Raw genomic sequence first — 18,657 nt, forward strand, 5'->3', positions numbered from 1 at the left:
TTTCATCAATTTTATTATTTTTTTTTTCTTAAATCAGTAATAAAGTTAAAATTAAAGGATACTAAAGTGAATATTTGATAAATCTATATAGGTATCTGAAGTTTTTTGTATATAATTTAATGAAATATTAACAAAAAAAGCTACCGAAAAGATAAAAACGAAACCACAGGGGGGCAATTTGATATATTTTAAACCACAGGGGGGCAAAGTGAGAAACTACGAAACCACAGGGGGGTTTTTGAAGTTTTCCCTTTCTTATTTTATTTTACTTTTCAATCTTTCACTTTTTTAGCTTATTTTTGAATAATTTGATAGCTCTTAAACTTTAGGATTTATATGTATCATTTATTTTAACAGACGTAATTAGAGTATATAACGTAATTCATGTGAGCACATCTCTACTTAAAAAAAATTGATTAAAATGAAATATAATTTAAATTTGATTATTCCATTGACTCTCTCTCTCTCATCTTAAAGTCAAGTCAAATTTATGAATTGGAGAGAGAGAGAGAGGAAAAAGAAAAAGTTTTCCACCAATCATGTGACAAAAATATTATTAAGCCAAATTGATCCATTCCTCCCCACGTCTCACTCTAAACAAATTAAGCTCATTAATTGCCCCTCCCAAAGAAGAACAAAAAAAAAACAAAATCCATTAATTAATTTAATCTCTGGATTGAAAATGAAGCAAACAAAATATGACCCAAAAAAAATTTGACTCATTCTGGAACCCTTGAATTAGGATGAGGACAAATGAGATTTCAACCGTTTGGAAAATGTTAATTGAAAGGGTTATTAATGAAGTATACATTACTCTTCATATTGATTGTGACAAGTTCTTTTATGGACCTAGTCCACTTATCACTTGGTTTTCGTTTAAAACAAAAATTATTTTTCAGAATCTAAATGATACAAACTAAATATGATTGAAACTAGATAAAAAGGCTTGATTGTAACGGTTAGAACTGCATCAAATTAATTAAACTTAATTAGAAGCAATAATATTTATAGTTATATTATATATTTTTAAATACATATGATCAAATAAATTATTTATTTATTGTTGTAGTATCTGTAACTGTTATATGCATCTTTAATTATATTATATTTATAGCTATATTTAATAAGATGGTCAAAGCTCAAGTTTTTTTATGTTAGCTCCTCTCTCTCTCTCTCTCTCTCTCTCTCTCTCTCAAAACAAACTAAACTACAACCAATTCCAAAAGTTTGTCCCACCAAATATTTATATTTTTTTAAAAAAATCAATTCTACAGTTTTTGAGTAATATCTTATGGAGAACAAGGTCCACCCACTAACTTCTCCAACCGGAGTTATATTTTAAAAATTATTTTAAGAGGTTACGTTGTTAATGAAAAAAATAAAATAACTAAGTTACTCTTCCATCTTTTATAAAAATTAATTTTGAAAGATATTTTTAATATAAATTATATATTTACGAAATAGTGATGCAATTCTAGAGGAAAGTTAAATATAATAAAGGTGGAATCATTGAGGGAATAAAATAAAATTAAAAGAAAAAAGGGAATATTTATAAGAAAATTTTTGTAATTTAGTAAAAGAAAAGAAAGATGAAAAACTGAAGTTGAGGAAGTCGGAGAGGAGGAGGAGGAAGGTGAAGCGAGAGCTGTCGGCCGGCGGAAGGGGGCGGGCAAAATCGATTCCGACTGTCTGCCGATCGCTCGACATCAAGAAAAATGTCGCACCTCGACGCCGCCGGCGGTGCCGCCGGCGCTGCGGCGGAGGCGGCGGCGGCGTCGTCGTCGCCTCTCCTCGGAGGCGGCGCCGGCGCGAAGTACAAGGCCGATAAGCCCCTCCATTACCACCACTACCACCACCACCACCACCACCGCTACCACCATTCCCATTCCCCCTTCCTCTCCAGGCTCGCCTTTTGGAGCTTCTTCGCCCTCGCCCTCTTCCTCGCCCTCTTCCTCCTCTCCCCCACCCCTAACCCTAACCCTAACCCTAACCCTAACCCTAGTACCGCTCCGGTGTCGTCGGCGGCGTGGGGAGGGGCGGCGTGGGAGAAGAGGGTGCGGGCGTCGGCGCGGGGGCGGCGGAGGCCGGGGGGGATGGCGGTGCTGGTGACGGGGGCGGCGGGGTTCGTGGGGTCGCACGCGGCGGCGGCGCTCCGGCGCCGCGGGGACGGCGTGCTGGGGCTGGACTCGTTCAACGACTACTACGAGCCGTCGCTGAAGCGCGCGCGCGCGGCGCTGCTCCTCTCCCGCTCCGGCGTGTTCGTCGTCGACGGCGACCTCAACGACGGCCCGCTCCTCCGCAAGCTCCTCGACGTCGCCCCCTTCTCCCACGTCCTCCACCTCGCCGCCCAGGCCGGGGTCCGCCGCGCCCTCTCCGACCCCGGCTCCTACGTCGCCTCCAACGTCGCCGGCCTCGTCTCCCTCCTCGAAACCCTAAAGGACGCCGACCCTCCCCCCGCCCTCGTCTGGGCCTCCTCCTCCTCCGTCTACGGCCTCAACTCCCGCACCCCCTTCTCCGAATCCGATCGCACCGATCGCCCCGCCTCCCTCTACGCCGCCACCAAGAAGGCCGGCGAGGAGATCGCCCACGCCTACAACCACATCTACGGCCTCTCCGTCACCGCCCTCTGCTTCTTCACCGTCAACGGCCCCTGTGGCCGCCCCGACATGGCCTACTTCTCCTTCACCCGCGACATCCTCCGTGGCCGCCCCATTAACTTCTTCGAAGGCCCCAACCACGCCCCCGTTGCCCGCGACTTCACCTACGTCGACGACGTCGTCGCCGGCTGCCTCGCCGCGCTCGACACCGCCGCCCCCTCCTCCAAGAAGAGGCGCGGCCCCGGCCCCCCCGTCCGGGTCTACAATCTCGGCAACACCCGCCCCGTCCCCGTCGCCGACCTCGTCACCGCGCTCGAGAAGCTGCTCAAGGTCAAGGCCCTGCGGAAGGTGGTCAAGATGCCGCGCAACGGCGACGTGCCCTTCACGCACGCCAACATCACCCTCGCGCAGAGGGACCTCGGATATCGGCCCACCACCGACCTCCACGCGGGCCTCAAGCGCTTCGTCCGCTGGTACCTCGACTACTACGCCTCACCGAGTAACAAGGGAGGCAATAAAGGCGGCAGCGGCAGCGGCAGCAGCAGCAGCAGCAGCAGCTAGCTGATCGGCAGCGGAGGTCTGCGCCCTTCAAATCCTTACTCTGTTCATATGCTGTTGTCAAATTAATGTCTTTAGATATAGATAAGTTTTGCTATTTTGTTGTTTTACTGCACCGCGCATAACAGATGATGAGAGTTTATGTGAATTTGATTTGACCGAGAGCTCGCCGCACTTGTCGTGACGCAATTGCGACAAACATCGTAACCCCATCTACTTTGGTTCATTTCATATAGCAAGAATTGTGAAGAAGTTCTGTTTACCCTGTCATTCTGTGATTCTGTAAATGCAACTAGTAGCTAAATTTCGTCGCTTAATTCGCATGTTTAACGTATTTGAAGCTTATGTGTCTATTCTAAAAAAGTAAAATTAGAACTACTCTATCGCATGCGGACTCGGGCTATTGGTATCTGCTGCAAGTCTATTGCTATTTTCAGGTGAACCCTTTTGTTATTTTTATACCGAGGTAAGTAGTCCTCGTTGTACTTGTTGAAATAAAAACGGAACTTGAGTCGATTCATAGTGTTTCTTTACACCCTTCTCAGGGCTCTCTACTGGCCTTTATTCTAGTTCTTTGTATTCATATTGACTTATTTGAGAGGTTTGATTCCTTGTCATTTGTGAGTTTTTACGGAAAAGAGCTTTAATCCTTCATGGAAATCCATGGAGGAGGATGTCAATCTCTCCTAGATTTAGTAGATCTCTCGTAGTTAAAGTGGATTAGTGATGAGAACCTCTTATCAAGATCCTTAGATCCTCCTGTTGAGGGCGTCAAACCCCGGGAAGGAATAATAAGAGAAGACAACTCTTCCTTTTGTTGTTGTAGCCTTCTAGGATTCTTCTTAGGGTGCGTTTGGTTTGCATTATGAAAGATTACTAAGAATAAAAGATATCCGAGAATTTTATTCCTATTCATCCTATTATTAAGAATGTGGAATTCCTGTGTTTGGTTCGTACGGTAATATTAATTAGCCATGTTATTTAATATTACAAAAAATATACAATTAATTTATTTATTTATTTATTTAATTTTAGATAATGTTACCAAAAGTTTCAACATCTTTTTAGAAAAAAGGAAGAGAAAGTATAAGTTAGAGAGAGAGAGCATAATTAAAAAAATAGAAAGAAGAATATAGTCGAAATTAGAGGAAGTGAGAGGGTTGAAATTTTCGAAAGAGAGAGAGAGAAAGCTTAGTTTAGAGAGAGAAAAAAAAATTGAATTTTAGAGAGAAAAATAAGTTTAGAGAGAGATATAAGGTTAGAGTGTAAAGAAAAATAATATCAATTAGCAGGCGGGTAGGAAGAAAGAAAGAGATTAGACATATTATGATTACTCCAATCCATTAATATGAGGATACCCACCCTCCCTCGAGAGAATGAGATTAATACTTTGGGGTGAATCTTATTCCCAAGTGAATCCAATATTACCAACTGGATTACTTAGTGCGTTTAGCCAAACACCGGCATATTTTTTTTATTCCTATTGGATTACTAGGAATCTTTAAAAGATAGCGCGAACCAAACGCACCCTTACTGTGAGAATTATGAGAAAATTAGGAGTGGAAAGGAGGGAAAGGAAGAAAAATGAAAAAAAGGAACTCAAAAAGTATCACTGGATGTGCTGACACAATATTTTGAGGACTAAAGCCAAAACTAGCAACTACTTGCAGCAACTAAAATGTACTATTCGAATGCATTGGTGTTTCAATCTCTTTTTTTTTCACAGATTATATTCATTTTGTTGAAACAACTTGTTTAGTATTCTTAACTCTGCCTATATGTTCTCAAGTTAGAAATTGTTATTGATTTCATAACATGACTCTGTAGCACTTTGTATGCAGGATTCTGGTATACTTTGACTCGCTGACGATGAGAAGCTGGATGAGCACTGCAATCTCACTTGATGACAAGTCGAATTGTCGAGGTATCTCTCTATTACTTACTCCATGTGGAATGTATTGTACAGTGTATCCGAAAGGGTTATTCACTTCCATTTTGTAATTTTGCTTTTTCTCCTTTTGTTTTCTCTTAATTTTTGAGGTGTTTCATTTCCTTGTACTCCGTTGATTTCTGTACTCGTACTTTTGTTACTCACCAGTTGCTATATGCAACGGACCATCATTCATCAGTAACAAACTATTTGGATATAATCTTTACTTCTGCAATTCGATTTGATGTGAGAAGCTTTATCTGTTTGGTTTGAGAGAAATGTAAGTGAAAATGTTGAAGTGGAGTTCTAAACTAGTAAAAAAGAGGTCACTTCTGAGAACTTCCGCTGCTAGGGTTGAGCCAAAGTTCTCATAATTATCTTTCCCACGTATGTACAGTCGTATATTTAACCCTAACTAAGGAGTTCTTTAGACTAGGGCTTCCAAACAGTTGTAGCTCCGGAAGGCGAATAGCATTATAGCAAGTGAAAAAACTGGTTCTTGATTTAGTAAGGTCGCGAAAAAAATTATAAGACAAAAATCACAATTCATTTCAAGTTTAGATCCTGAATCCATACATTTAAATCTATCCTCAAAAAGGTACAAAATTGGAACATGCATCCTTAACATGCATCAGAAGCATGTGTAACATAGACAACCAATTTAGCAAACTACAAAATGGTCATATCTACACCCAGGGAACAACATAAGAGCACAAATGATTTTTGTGATTTCTCTACTTCCCATGTCCCACTCAAAACTCTCTGATGTTTGGAAGGGGACTTACATCATTCTAACACGCTTGCAATGCGAAGTAGAGTTCCGAATCCCTTTGCTCGTCACAGAGTAAGGAGCCGAGGCCGAGGGGAGAGACGGAGACTTGTCGATGTATGCGTAACGCTCGTTTGCGTTCCAATACAGAATGATGCGGTTTGTGCATGAGTGCGACCAACTATCACCTGACGCAAGTAAAATTCGCGAGTTATTTAGCGACTTCTGCATTTCGTGAACATAAAAAATTAAATCGCTGTGTTGATTTGCAGCAAAAGTGCAATCTTAAGACATGCAGTGAAGGATTTCGAGAAATATAAGCGACGCCAAATTGCAAACAAATAGAAGATCTAGAGCACCGATGAAATGCTTAGAATGGTGGTTACTGAAAATCAGATAGAAAGAAAATGACTTACCAAGAGCAAGAGTTAGGTGGAATGAGCCTTCTGTATACTTTGTTGTTACTTGGTTCAACAAAACAACCTGCGCAAAGGAGACAGACAGACTAATCAGCATAAATTAGTAGCATATCTCCAATGCAAATTTCGATGCAGTAGTAATTAATCATTGCATGTATTCTGGTTTTTTCTAGAACAAACAATCTGGAATGTTATGGCTTTGCTATTCTGAAAATGTGCAATGAAGTTGTAATTGTTTCTACTCACCGCCAAGTTATTTGTTTTCGCAAGCTTCATCAATTTCAGAGACATCCCACTGAGTATCCTCGTCCTACAGGCTAAATCATCAAAATCCTGGCGAAAGTGAAAAGTCACACTATCTATTACAACTATCTTTACCTGCAAAAAAGTAGTGCTTATAGAATAAGTGACTCGATATTAAACTCACTGCCAAAAAAAAAAAAAAAAGTAGTGAAAAGAGTTTGCAAGTTACAACCTTTGCAGGAAATACTTGGTAAAAGTAGCAACATCAAAGGTAGTAACAACATTCATAACATACATTCAATTCAGAGGAGGATGCTAAAATAAAAGGAATATAAGAATATACACTTATTAGGTAATTGGTTAAAAGATTAGGATATTTGAATCTGTGATCAGACTAATATGTTTATTGATGTATATTGCCGTGACTCAATCACGAAAAGTTTATTTGTTTTTTAACTATACTAGAATTGGTGCCCACAATAGAACTTAAATTCACGAAACAAAATCATATGCTAATCATATGCTCCATACCAGGGGCAAAATCCCCCACAAAAGGGACAAAATCCATATCAGGATAACTTAAGGTAAGAAAATCTAGAGTTCATGCAAAGGCTTCTTGGGATCAAAAGAGCTATAACTTACATCTTTATGCTCTTTGAGAAACTTCTCTAAGTAGTTTGTCACAGCAATTTGCTCAGTGTAACTGCATATGCGGAAGTAAAAGATGTTAGATAGGAAACTGTTCGGTTGCATCCATTCCTGGCAAGCCAAAATCTTTCTATCATGATCTGTGAAATTATCTAGTATCCCATTGATGCATCCTTCCGCGATTTGGTGAGCACGTTCTACCATAAAGCTGCCTTCGGTATCTGTTTGAATGAACAAAAGTTATTTTTCTAAATTACATAAGTCGTATAAACCATAGGTCCCGTTTGCCCTAGCTGAGGTTTCTCCATAAATACTTTTTGAGTACTGCTGTGTGAAAAAGCAGCAACAGTTTTTCGCTACCCAAGAGCTCTGTTGCAGCAAAAGTTTTAAAATAGAACTTTTGCTTTCGGGCCCAAAAACTCATTTCAGCTCAATAGCTCCCTACCACACGAAAAGCTTGGGATTTCTTTCTTTTTTGGGGCCAAATGTCTGATTACTAGTTTTTTGGAGCGGAGAAGCTACTGCAGAAGCCAGGCCAGACAAGCAGCTAGACCACTTGAGAATATCGTTTGGCCAAATACCTATATAAACTGCTTGCCCACCATGACCACCATATTCAACTGGAATCTGAACATTGACTGCAAGCTGGATCCTGCAAATATTTAATCCCAGCTTGAGTTGCTTATCCAAAGTCCATTCAATTTTCAAACTCGAACAAAGAGCTACGCATACCCTAATTGTGTTTTACCAATTCCCGGAACACCACCTGAAACACAACAAGTCAATGCCATCTTTTAGGAAGGATCAGCTTAACAAAGAAAACTAAGGACTAAACGCAGAATACAAAGAAGGATGGTACTTCTGAGTAAACCAATCCATTTTTACAATTATCGCCTTTTTTTTCCCGAATATGTGTCCAAACATGCAAAGTTAGATATATTGCAAAATTACCAACTTCAGTAACTTCTCCGCAATGTATTCCTCCGCGGAGTATGTGGTCAAGATCTTCACAACCAGTAGTGATGTGTTGCTGCATTTGCTCCTCTGATAGCATGTCCCAAGCAGTCTGAACTCCTATACCAGAAGTATAGCTCTAGTCAGATATCTCCGAAGAAAGGATGAAATCAACATAATACAGTATTTACTCATTCAAAACGCAATGCCGCCCTTCACAGAAGCTGCAAATATTTCAACACGGCGGCCATGTTGTTATACCGGCCCTTACACAACATGCGCGCATATTTGCGCATATGTAGGCATACAATTACTCGTGCGGACTGTTTAAATATCCGAGTACTTAAAATAAACCTCATCTGAAATTGCTCCAAAACGAAATTGTCTCGACAATCTCATCGACGCATTAGGATCTGACCTCTGTGGAATAAATACATTTTCGAATACAAATTCCTAACATGCCTACACATCTGGTGAAAATACAATAGACGAATAGTAATTCGACGAATAATTATTTCTGCTATTTTATTTCCGATCTAAATTAAGCATATGTAGACACCGGAATTTGAAGAACAGCCATTACCCTTAAGAGCTTGATGATGGCCATCTGTGCTTTTACTTCTGTCGGCGGCGTCTGACACAACCTTCAGAATCTCCAGTGCTTCCTGAAGCTCTATATTCAGATCTGTTCAATAAAACCTCAAGCAATTACCAATGTAGCTTAAAAAATAAAATTAAAAAAATAAAATAAAATTTGAGAGATAACAACATGAACTACAAAAGAAATATGCATTAAAGTGATAATTTTCAGCAATAATAACAATATAACAATAATAATAATAAGGCTAAAATATAGAAAATCTTCATGTAAATATCTTCTTTTCACTTTTCTTCCTTGATTTTTAAAATCTTACATTTTATCCCCTCAAAATTTCAAGTTGATGCATGTAGCCCCTCTCCGTCAGGGTTCTGTCACTATTTCGTCAATTTCTTATAATTTATACCAAAAATTTCCTTAAAAAAAAGAAATATATTAAAATTTTAATGTTTTTAAGAACAAGTAATGGTAATTGGTCATTTCGCCCTCTCCTTTAATGCTGTGGCTCTCGGAAAATATTTCTGAAATTTCAAGAAGGTAAAATATAGATTTTTGAAAGTTATGATGCGAAAGTAAAAAAAAATAGATATTTACAGGAAGATTTTCTATATTTTAGCCTAATAACAATAATAATAAACACAAAATCCTGCTGTTATAGGGAATCAAATTGATGCTCATTTGAGCTAATTTTCCTTTCAAAGAGGTTCAGAACCATTAGCCCCTCGAGTTTCAGTTTGAAACTCGGAATTTTTAGTTCGACATTTTTTTTACATTCTAAATTTCCAGGTGTTCCGCTTCTTGATCCCATACCATATTCTAATCCTCCCATCTTAAAAATTCGAGCATCAATATGAAACTCGACTAAAAGCTCAAAAATTAACCCTAAAAAGGCTTCGTAAAAGCCATTATCACAAAATCGTAACCAATCTAAGCGAAAGCGAGAGAGAGAAACCCTACCTCGGGCGAGGTGAGAAGGGGAGAGGGAGGAGAGAGAGGAGAGGGTGGCGTATCCCGCCGAGAGGAGCTTCGAACGCTGCGACGCGGAGATGGGGAGATTCGCGATCTCCATTTTTTTCTTTTTCTTTTCTCTCTCTCTCTCTCTCTCCCTCTCCCTCTCCCTCTCCCTCTCTCTCTCTCTCTCTTCTTTTTTTGAGTTTGTACTTTCGAGCGCTTCCTTTGTTCCTATACTATCACACTCATATCATATGAGAAGTAAAAGAGATTAAAATATACAAATTTCTCTTATAAATATTTATTTTTTATTTTTTTATTTTTTAAAAATTTATATTTTATTTTTTTAATATTTTAAATTATTATATTTAGCCTCCCTAGTCCCTACTATTCAGTATTTATTAGTATTTCGTCTATTTCTTATAATTTATACTAAAAATACTATTTAAAATAATAAAAATATATTAAAAAATTATTTTTTAATAAAAGAAGTTATAGTAATTTGGTGATTTTGCCTCTCTTTCTTAACACCGTACTATTCTGAAAATATTTTTTAAATTTTTTTAAACAAAATATAAATTTTTTAAAATCGAAGAGAAAAAAATAAAAAGTGAATATTTATTGAAGAATGGGGTGTATAGGAATCCTTTTTTTGAGATGACTAATGAAAAACCCAACTCAGTAAATAAATGAAAATATAGAATATGCAACTCGTTTAAAAATGTACCAATAGCATTACTTATTTTTTGCTACTATGTTATGTATGTAGATCCCCTACTTTTAACTTTGTTTTTTAATATAATGGATTGAGACCCTTCCACTACTATATATTTTTTATCTCAGCAAAATTTTGTATGTAGATCCCCTACTTTTGACTTGTTTTTTAATATAATGGATTGATACCCTTCAACTACTATATATTTTATCTCAGTAAAATTTTGTTTTTCGCAATCATCTAAAATTTTCAGACTTTTCTGAAACTATGATAAATTGCAAGACTTGAAATTGAAGCTATGAGATCTTTTTCTTTTCTTTTTCTCTATTCACCCAAATAAAAAAGAACTGTTTTATTAATAAGGGTTCGGGCACAGCATAAAATACACATTAGACATGTTGATTCTATCAAAAATTCATTTGTTCCATCAAAAGTGAGCTTTTTTTTTTTCACATTTAGCCCCCTCAATAATCCCTTTTTTTTATAAACTGCCCTACAAAGTTATATTCGTATATATATAACTCTCTCTTTGCCACATTAATAATTTTAAGTTGAACACAGTAATTGAATCACGCTGTTTATATTCACACTTTAGTTTTTCTTTTTAACTCAGAGACAATAAAAAATACAAAAAGAACACGATGATCCAATCACCTGTGTTTAAACATGACAATTTATAGAAATAAGGTGAGCGAAACTGCATGTAACTACGCATCTACAAAGTTTATACACGAGAATATAATTATCAGACAAAAAAGGGGGAAAAGGATGCTTTTTAACTTGCTGTTTACTGCAACAGATTACAAAAATTATATGGTGATGCAGAGATGCTCCACTCGCCACCGTTGGATAGAACTTGATGATACTTTAAGATTAGTGTCGAGTGCTATCCTACAGTATAGTCAAATTTTGTCACTGTCGTCGAACTACTTTTGCTGCATGGCAGAGCCTCGGATGATAGACGTGAGCGACGGATGAATGCGCGCTTTTTTGAGAGAGCGAGCTACGCTTCTACCTTCGGAGTATTCCTCGCCCAGAGGCCACCTCGGGCGCAAGTCAAGCTGAGAAAAAAAAAGAAAGAAAAAAAAGCAATTTTCATTAGGATGTGAAAGCAATTATCCCTTATAATTTCAAGCTAATTTACAAATTGTATGTAATTCTAAAGACCCAAAGATCATGGAATGCGTAACTGGATAAGAGTTATACAAAAGAATTTCACTTGTAACTTTAGAAAATTATCATAATGAATCCAGAAACTATTTCAAGTCAGAAAAAGGAGAATAACAAATGTTACAGTATTTCTTTGAGAATGCATTCAAATATTTCCTGGTGATACTGATTGTGGAGGCAGATTCCTTACTTAAAAGCACCGAGAAACAACAAAAATCTCTTGTAGCGTAAGTACACAAAATTAGAAAACAAACCTGGGCGTCTTCAGCCTCATCGGGAGGAGGTGGAGGGTCATATCTTCCTAAACGGAAGTGTTCGATTCCGGTCCAAGCGATCATCACTCCTGCGGTTACACTTTTTTTTAAAAAAAAAATAAACCACTAGCGGAAACGGCAGCAATGTAACACAAAGCATGGAATGTAAAATTTATTTATCAAAAAAGGCATCGCTGCAAAGTATACTTAAGTAGTCCATGATTCACGCATACTTAGTGATCCTATTACAGTAGGAATTAACAATAAGGCCACAAGTATTGCTTCCTACTTTTTCCATTATTATATTCTCTTCAGTCCTTTTACTTGGCTTTTACTATGGTAATCTTAATGCTACTTCTAAAGTCTTCATACAATTGCATCCTTTCCACAAACAAAATCCAAGAATAAATCCCTGAATTTTCAACACTGGTTAAGGTTAAAAAGGCTGGGAGCTTTACGACCTCCCTATTTCATCCTTACAGACGAAAGTTCAAACACTGATAGAAGCTAACTAGGCAGGTATCTCAAGCCCCGATACTCAAATAGAAAAGTAATTAGATAAGATTGGGAAAAAAGAAAAAGAAAAGAAAGAAAGATAGATAGACTACTATTGAGTGGGAAAGAAAACAAATCAAAATTATCGACTTCAAGAAGACCAACCAACTTTGTCACCTTTCCGTATTGTTACCAACCTAATGAATCCATGCAGAACTATTATGCATAACTAAGTCCAAATGAAGAAAAGTTTGAGAAATTACAAGAACTGTTACCATTGTCAGTGCAAAGGCTTGGTGGAGGGCAAACAAGTTTTAGGCCATTCTCTTCCACAATATGATTCAGACGACATCTTACATATTGATTAGATGCCACACCTCCTGAAACTACCTAAAAACAGTGATTAAGTTAAATCAATTATGATGTCATGTCTCATATGAAAAACAACATCGATTCATAGACTTCCAGATTAAACATTTACGTTACCAAACATTTAATAGAAGGTTCAATCTTCAATGCCCATTCAATTGCTCGTTGACATCTCTCCTCCAAATGTAATACAGCAACTCGCTACGTACATTCAAAATGTATCAACATTAGGTATTAAACAACCAAATGCAAAGCTCAATAAGAAAATGTGTATTTCCAAGGTGCTAGTGCAACCTGAAAAGAGGCAGCAATATCTGCCCTCAATTTTCTGTCATCAAAAGTTGCAGCAGAAAGAGGTACATCATCTACGCATCTGCAAGTATCATTGCAAACTTGTATAAAAATTATATTACTGAGAAAAACATGCTAGTATTAACTCCTTTATGCTTAGTTCATAGGGTTACTACAGATTCTTAAGCATTCAGTAAATTTCAAAAAGTACCTAACTTCTCGTCTTTCCACATAAATCCCAGAGGAAACTATGAATATCACATTCATAGTTTTACCGTCTACACCCTTTTTCGCATATTTACCCTCGTAATCATCATATGCAGATCCCTTTCTTACAACACTACCCCTCCTCACCTAGCACTCTCCCCTAATAAATTTAACATACATATCAAATTCAAAAGGCAAATCTATGCTAAAGGGATTACAGTAAAATAAATATTCTTAAATGTCTACTAAAAGATGCTCAGTAGGTAATTTTGTCAAAAACTCGGGGCCTTAAAAGAATAGATGAAAAGCTAAAGACCTCATTAAATTACTCTTTAAAAGTTAGGAGCTGAATAATTTCCCTATTCATGTTGCCGTCTTTCTGACATAATGAACTATAGTTTTGTTATACATTTCATGTAAGGATGCATGGACACGGAATTCAGTCAGATCAAATAAGAGTAAGAAAAGCAGTTTCTGGGCACAATTATAACAAAATTAAAAAAAAAAAATCTCTGATATATCTAAGGAGATCCACCAATTTTTTGCTAAAAAATATCTGAATGCTTCAGTTTCTAACTTTGATTTCTTTTGTGGAAAATCCAAAAGTAAAACTGAAAAATGGGAATATCTAAATAATTAACAGTTTTTCTTGTTAATACACATTGCCTATGTGGACAACACATTCGATTAAATTAACAAAATTATATGAGATGAAAGTATTTGAATTTCAAATTTCTTACAAATTTCTTGATTCAATAGCCATTCTAACTTGAGTCTTTAGACCCGCATATGAGAAATTGCAATCCTTATGTTGCCTCATAGGAATCTGAAAAGGAAAACAAAATAAGAAGGAAAATCCTTCAGAAAAAGCATATGATAGCATTCTTGACATTTAGATATAAATACAATTTTAGAAATGTGTGTTATCAGCACAAGACTTACTGAAAACTTGATCGAGTTTGCATCACCTTCGCGAGCAAGTTCTTCGAGAGCAGGGCCGCCACCTTTTCTCATATCGAGGCCGAGCCATCTTGCAGTTTTGTCATATGCCTCACCAATCGCATCATCTATTGTTGTCCCAAGTTGAACATAGTTACCAAGGCTTTGAGCGAGAATGAGAAGGTTGTGTCCACCTAATTATGGCAGAAATGGTTAAAGAACACTACATAATGCAAGGAAAATGCAGCACCAACAAGAAGGAAATTTTAGAAATTAAATGAAAATATGAAACCATATACAAAATGTCATTTCATGAGCTGTGCAATTATGGATTAAATGTAGTTTGTCCCATGCACGAATCTATGTGATGTTGAGCTTCCAAAAGGACCAAGACATCAAGCAGCAAGTAAACATCAGAAAAACATAATTCAATACCGGTTTTCCATCCCTGAGGACAGGTTAAACTTATGAGCAGCCTTCCCTTCTGTCAAGAGATTGTTCTGACAATCTAAATCCATGATAACCCAACTAGCTCACAAGCATTAGCAACTCGCTAAAGTAGGCATTTAAGCATGCTGAGGAAAATGCTTCAGCTCAAGTTCCTAACAGTAGAATGCTAGAGCTTATATGCCCAACCATTGCGTCTCAACAGTAGTACAAATGTGGGACTGTGTAAATGTGTAATACATGATGATGGCCATGTTGCTCTTCCTATGACAACAACACATTTAATCTAGGGTGGTTTGATGCCCGAAAGCATAACCACGTCAATATAATGAAAGGCACTAATTGACATACTGAGGCTGTAGCCTCCTGTAAATAGAATATGGTTAGAATATGGTAAGTGTCGATAAATTAAATTATTCAACAAGCATGATACAAGTCTAGTAGGAGTTAAAACAACTCAGGCTAAATACACACACACACACACACACAAAAAAGAAAAAAAGAAAAACGAAAGTAGATATAGAGACTAGAGAAATGGTGACAATAGAACAAAGCCAACAAAATTCATTACCTGAAATAAGAAGACCCAAGAAAGGAAACTGCAGGTCTCTCTGGACTAGCCTGAACATAATTTCATAAAGCTCAGTAGATATCACAAACAGATTCTTCTATAGAAAAGAAAAACATGTGATTTGGTTTCACTCGTCTATTTTGCTGTTTACCAAGATGTGAAAGCAAAAGCAGTTTATTTATGTAACCCTCAATAGAGAATAAGGCGTAATGGAATTATTATCCATCATCCCTAACAAAGAATAGCCACTAAAAAGCACCTTCATGCTTGTTACCTAGCAACCAATGCATGAGCTTCCATATGATGGACACCAACTATAGGCAACCTGAACATTCCAGCTATTCTTCTGGCCTTGCTAACACCAACTGCAATTTAGCACAAAAGATGACGATGTTAATTTCACAATTGAGGATGAAACACCATGAAGACTATGATCAAATAGCTTTGAAAATACTGTTTGTCCAAATACATATGATCTCATGTTGCCATACCCCTGAGGCAGAGACTTAAGCCTGGTCCAATAGTTACAGCAACAGCAGAAAGCTCCTTCTCTGTCAGATTTGCGTTATCAAGTGCTTGTTGAACAACCTGCAAACCTGAAGTATTCAGTAAATAACTTGAATGTAATTAATGGAATAAATGCTTAACAAGTTGATATCAACTATTTAAGCCAAAAGAGAAAAGAATGGCACCTTATCAATAACTAGTGCATGTGCTTCTTCAGCCATTTTTGGAGCAACACCCCCATACCGTGCAAGCAAATCTGCCTTGATAAGGTGAACATAAAAGGCCAAATATAAATCCATTTGACTAAAAAGTGACATATTTTATTACACAAACAAGTAAAGCAGATTTACTTTAATCAATGCAAACAAGTAAAATCCTTAGATGCTCAAAATCGAATGATCACGTTATGATGGATCAGTTCAATTTCCCTTCTCCTCAACTGTTGGAGTCATAAAATTTTTAATTCATAACAAACTCAATAAATTGCCAAGACCAAGAAAACTCAACAAACCAAAATTTCGATCAAACATTATATTGGAATTGCACAGGGCTACTTTTCTTTTCTATTTTCAATGTCCTATTATTGTTTGTTTTCCCTTAAATTCTCTTTTCGCTGTCTCACTCATCTAAATTTCCTATACATGGTAAGAATGGATAGCAAATTATAGTGGTTAGAAATACATCATATACAGAACATATCTTTTTTAACACAAACAAATAAATTCATGCACAAGCTATCAATTGTTGATAAAGGGTGACACATATCAGAGCGTGAAGATTGATGACTAACTTTCCTGTATAATGCCACAAAAATTCACAAAAAGAAAATAATGGCTTTACATGATTGTGTCATCTCAAATATCTACCCACAAATAGACAACAAATCATAAATTAAGTCCCAACACACAGAGACCAACAAACTCCCAACTGCTGGCACCAGTTACATAAGTGTATGTCAAGAATTACAACAAAAACAGCATGTCACACTTACTTGGGAAGATACAACTTGGCTAAGAATCTCCCCATTGCCTCTAACCTGCAAAGAAGATAAGCCCTAAGAATACACCTAAAACAAAATAAAACTAAGCCCATTAAAAAGAAAAACCTTTTCCCTTGAACATTAAGGCAATTGCATGTGACCACCCAAACTTTAAAAATGATTAAACTTTAAAAAAGGGTAAATTACACTTTTGATCCTCAAACTATAAAGCGCGTGATACTTTAGTTCTTGAACTTTAACTCGTTGCAATTTCTAGCTCGAACTATAAGTCACATAATATTTCAGTCCTCGAACTTTAATTAGTTGCAGTTTCTAGCTCAAACTATTAAGGCAAAAATTTAAGTGCCCATCGGTACAGACCACATCTATTGTGCCATATCATGCTAATAAGATATCGGCACGATACAACCCCTATGCCGATAACATAACTCAAAACTCTGTTCTCTTTTAAATTAGTAAGTAATTTTCCCAATAAAGTTCAAGAAATTTGATAAAAATACAAATAAGCAAAGAGAATATTTTGTTGCTAAAAAAATAAATATTTCATGCCATTTTGTATCAGCACCCATCGACACGGCCCGACATACCGTGTCATATCGTGGCGGAAATTTTTTGGCACAAACTCGCACCACGGCACTTAATCCTTGCTATAAGGCGTGTTACACTTTAGTCCTCAAACTTTTTGAATTATTGCAATCGAGTCCCACAATTAAAATTTGTTTTTTGAGCAAGTATTAACGAATTACTAATATCAAAGTAATGTAGCATTTAATTACTATTGCATCATTAAGTAAAATATTGCTACAATTCAAAACGTTCGAGAACTAAAATATAACGTATCTCATAATTTGAGCCAGAAATTACAACTAATTTAAATTCGAGAACTAACATATTACATACCTCAATAGTTCAAGCCAGAAATTGCAGGGAACTATTTCGAGGGCTAAAGAGTCACGTTGCTTTACAGCTTGAGGACCAAACGTGTAACTTTTACCCTAAAAACGGGGGGAAAAAAACAAGACGAACTTTAAATTCGATTCGGGGGAACCCAAAAGAGGAGGAGAGGAGAAGAGCATACCACGGCGGCGGCGGTGTCGTCGCAGCTCGTCTCAATGCCGAGAACAAGCACATCCTCTCCGCCCAGGGAGGCCCTCTCGGGCGAGTCGTGAGCGGAGGTGAAAGAAGAGTAGGGTTTGAAGCGGGGACGGAGAGCGAGAGGGAGAGAGTGGCGGTGCGTGTGGAGGCGAAGAAGAGAAGGGTTTGAGGAGGAGGAGGGAGATGAGATTGGGAAGAGTGAGAGAGAGAGGTAGGGTTTTTTGAGGAGGAGGAGAAGGGGAAAGGGTGGAGAGCGGGAGAGGGAGAGAGATGAGGCGAGGAGAGAGGCCGCCATTTGAGTACGGAGTTGAAGGTCGCAAGGATAGAGATTAGGAAGAGGATAAAAAGACAACGAGGTATATTTTTGGGATGGATTAATTCCATACGGGTCCCTGCAAACATAATAAATTACAAATTTATTTCTATAAAATTTAACTTTTATATATTATTTTTATAAAAATTCTAATATTTTTGAATATGTCCCTCTCGTTTGTCATCGTTTAAAGTACTACTTATTTTATAAGTGATATGACTTTTATAGCATCACAAATATGTCTCTAAAAAAATCTCAACTTTAATTGAAGAGGGGAGCAAAAGTTAATTCACCTCGTTAACTAACTAGGGTTAAGTATTTTACCTATGGTTAATTAATTTTTCCTAACGGATCCTAAGGCTGGGATATATTTGAAAAAATTATAACTTTTGCAGAAACAACATATATATGAAAGTTGAACTTTGTAGGATATATTTGTTATTCACTATATTTGTAGGGATCTGTATGAAATTAGCCCTTTTGAAATTTTTGGGCCACCAACATTATAGAAATTTTTAATTATAAATATAGTTATTTTTAATTTTTATTTAGAAAATTAGACTTAAGCGTAAGGGTGGCAATCCAGCTCGCTGTTCATGAGTCAGCTTGTTTTCGAC

General features: G+C 37.3%; 3 protein-coding genes across 8 annotated transcripts; 1 reads left to right on the forward strand and 2 right to left on the reverse strand.

Annotated features, from left to right (window-relative positions):
• LOC109715283 (UDP-glucuronate 4-epimerase 3-like) lies at positions 1,555–5,320 on the forward strand. Its single transcript, XM_020240219.1, has 2 exons — positions 1,555–3,174; positions 4,997–5,320. The coding sequence occupies exon 1, from the start codon at positions 1,716–1,718 to the stop codon at positions 3,156–3,158; it is 1,443 nt and encodes a 480-aa protein (XP_020095808.1). The 5' UTR covers positions 1,555–1,715; the 3' UTR covers positions 3,159–3,174; positions 4,997–5,320.
• On the reverse strand, positions 5,611–11,298 carry LOC109715474 (DNA repair protein RAD51 homolog 3). 4 transcript variants are annotated; one of them, XM_020240496.1, is made up of 9 exons: positions 9,674–9,871; positions 8,702–8,803; positions 8,116–8,238; positions 7,897–7,930; positions 7,746–7,816; positions 7,159–7,385; positions 6,520–6,606; positions 6,271–6,337; positions 5,611–6,042 (listed from the first exon to the last, which is right to left on the reverse strand). In XM_020240496.1, exons 1-9 carry the CDS (start codon positions 9,783–9,785, stop codon positions 5,867–5,869), a joined length of 999 nt encoding a protein of 332 aa, XP_020096085.1. In that variant the 5' UTR covers positions 9,786–9,871; the 3' UTR covers positions 5,611–5,866. The 4 variants fall into 4 exon arrangements, with proteins under 4 accessions (XP_020096085.1, XP_020096087.1, XP_020096084.1 ...); XM_020240498.1 differs by lacking the exon at positions 9,674–9,871 and adding an exon at positions 11,163–11,298 and having other exon boundaries at positions 5,614–6,042; positions 6,520–6,651; positions 8,116–8,230; XM_020240495.1 differs by having other exon boundaries at positions 5,614–6,042; positions 6,520–6,651; positions 9,674–9,869.
• On the reverse strand, positions 9,816–18,069 carry LOC109715473 (probable tRNA N6-adenosine threonylcarbamoyltransferase, mitochondrial). 3 transcript variants are annotated; one of them, XR_002217606.1, is made up of 14 exons: positions 17,711–18,069; positions 16,624–16,668; positions 15,818–15,892; positions 15,617–15,713; positions 15,400–15,490; positions 15,126–15,175; positions 14,111–14,301; positions 13,909–13,994; positions 12,965–13,043; positions 12,788–12,871; positions 12,577–12,691; positions 11,807–11,895; positions 11,163–11,443; positions 9,816–9,898 (listed from the first exon to the last, which is right to left on the reverse strand). XR_002217606.1 is itself a non-coding variant. In XM_020240494.1 (13 exons), the coding sequence occupies exons 1-13, from the start codon at positions 18,020–18,022 to the stop codon at positions 11,309–11,311; spliced, it is 1,449 nt and encodes a 482-aa protein (XP_020096083.1). In that variant the 5' UTR covers positions 18,023–18,069; the 3' UTR covers positions 10,947–11,308. The 3 variants fall into 3 exon arrangements, 1 of the variants encoding a protein (XP_020096083.1); XR_002217605.1 differs by lacking the exon at positions 9,816–9,898 and adding an exon at positions 10,927–11,036; XM_020240494.1 differs by lacking the exon at positions 9,816–9,898 and having other exon boundaries at positions 10,947–11,443.

This window comes from Ananas comosus, linkage group 9 (assembly GCF_001540865.1).
Source record: "Ananas comosus cultivar F153 linkage group 9, ASM154086v1, whole genome shotgun sequence".
Lineage (NCBI taxonomy): Eukaryota > Viridiplantae > Streptophyta > Magnoliopsida > Poales > Bromeliaceae > Ananas > Ananas comosus.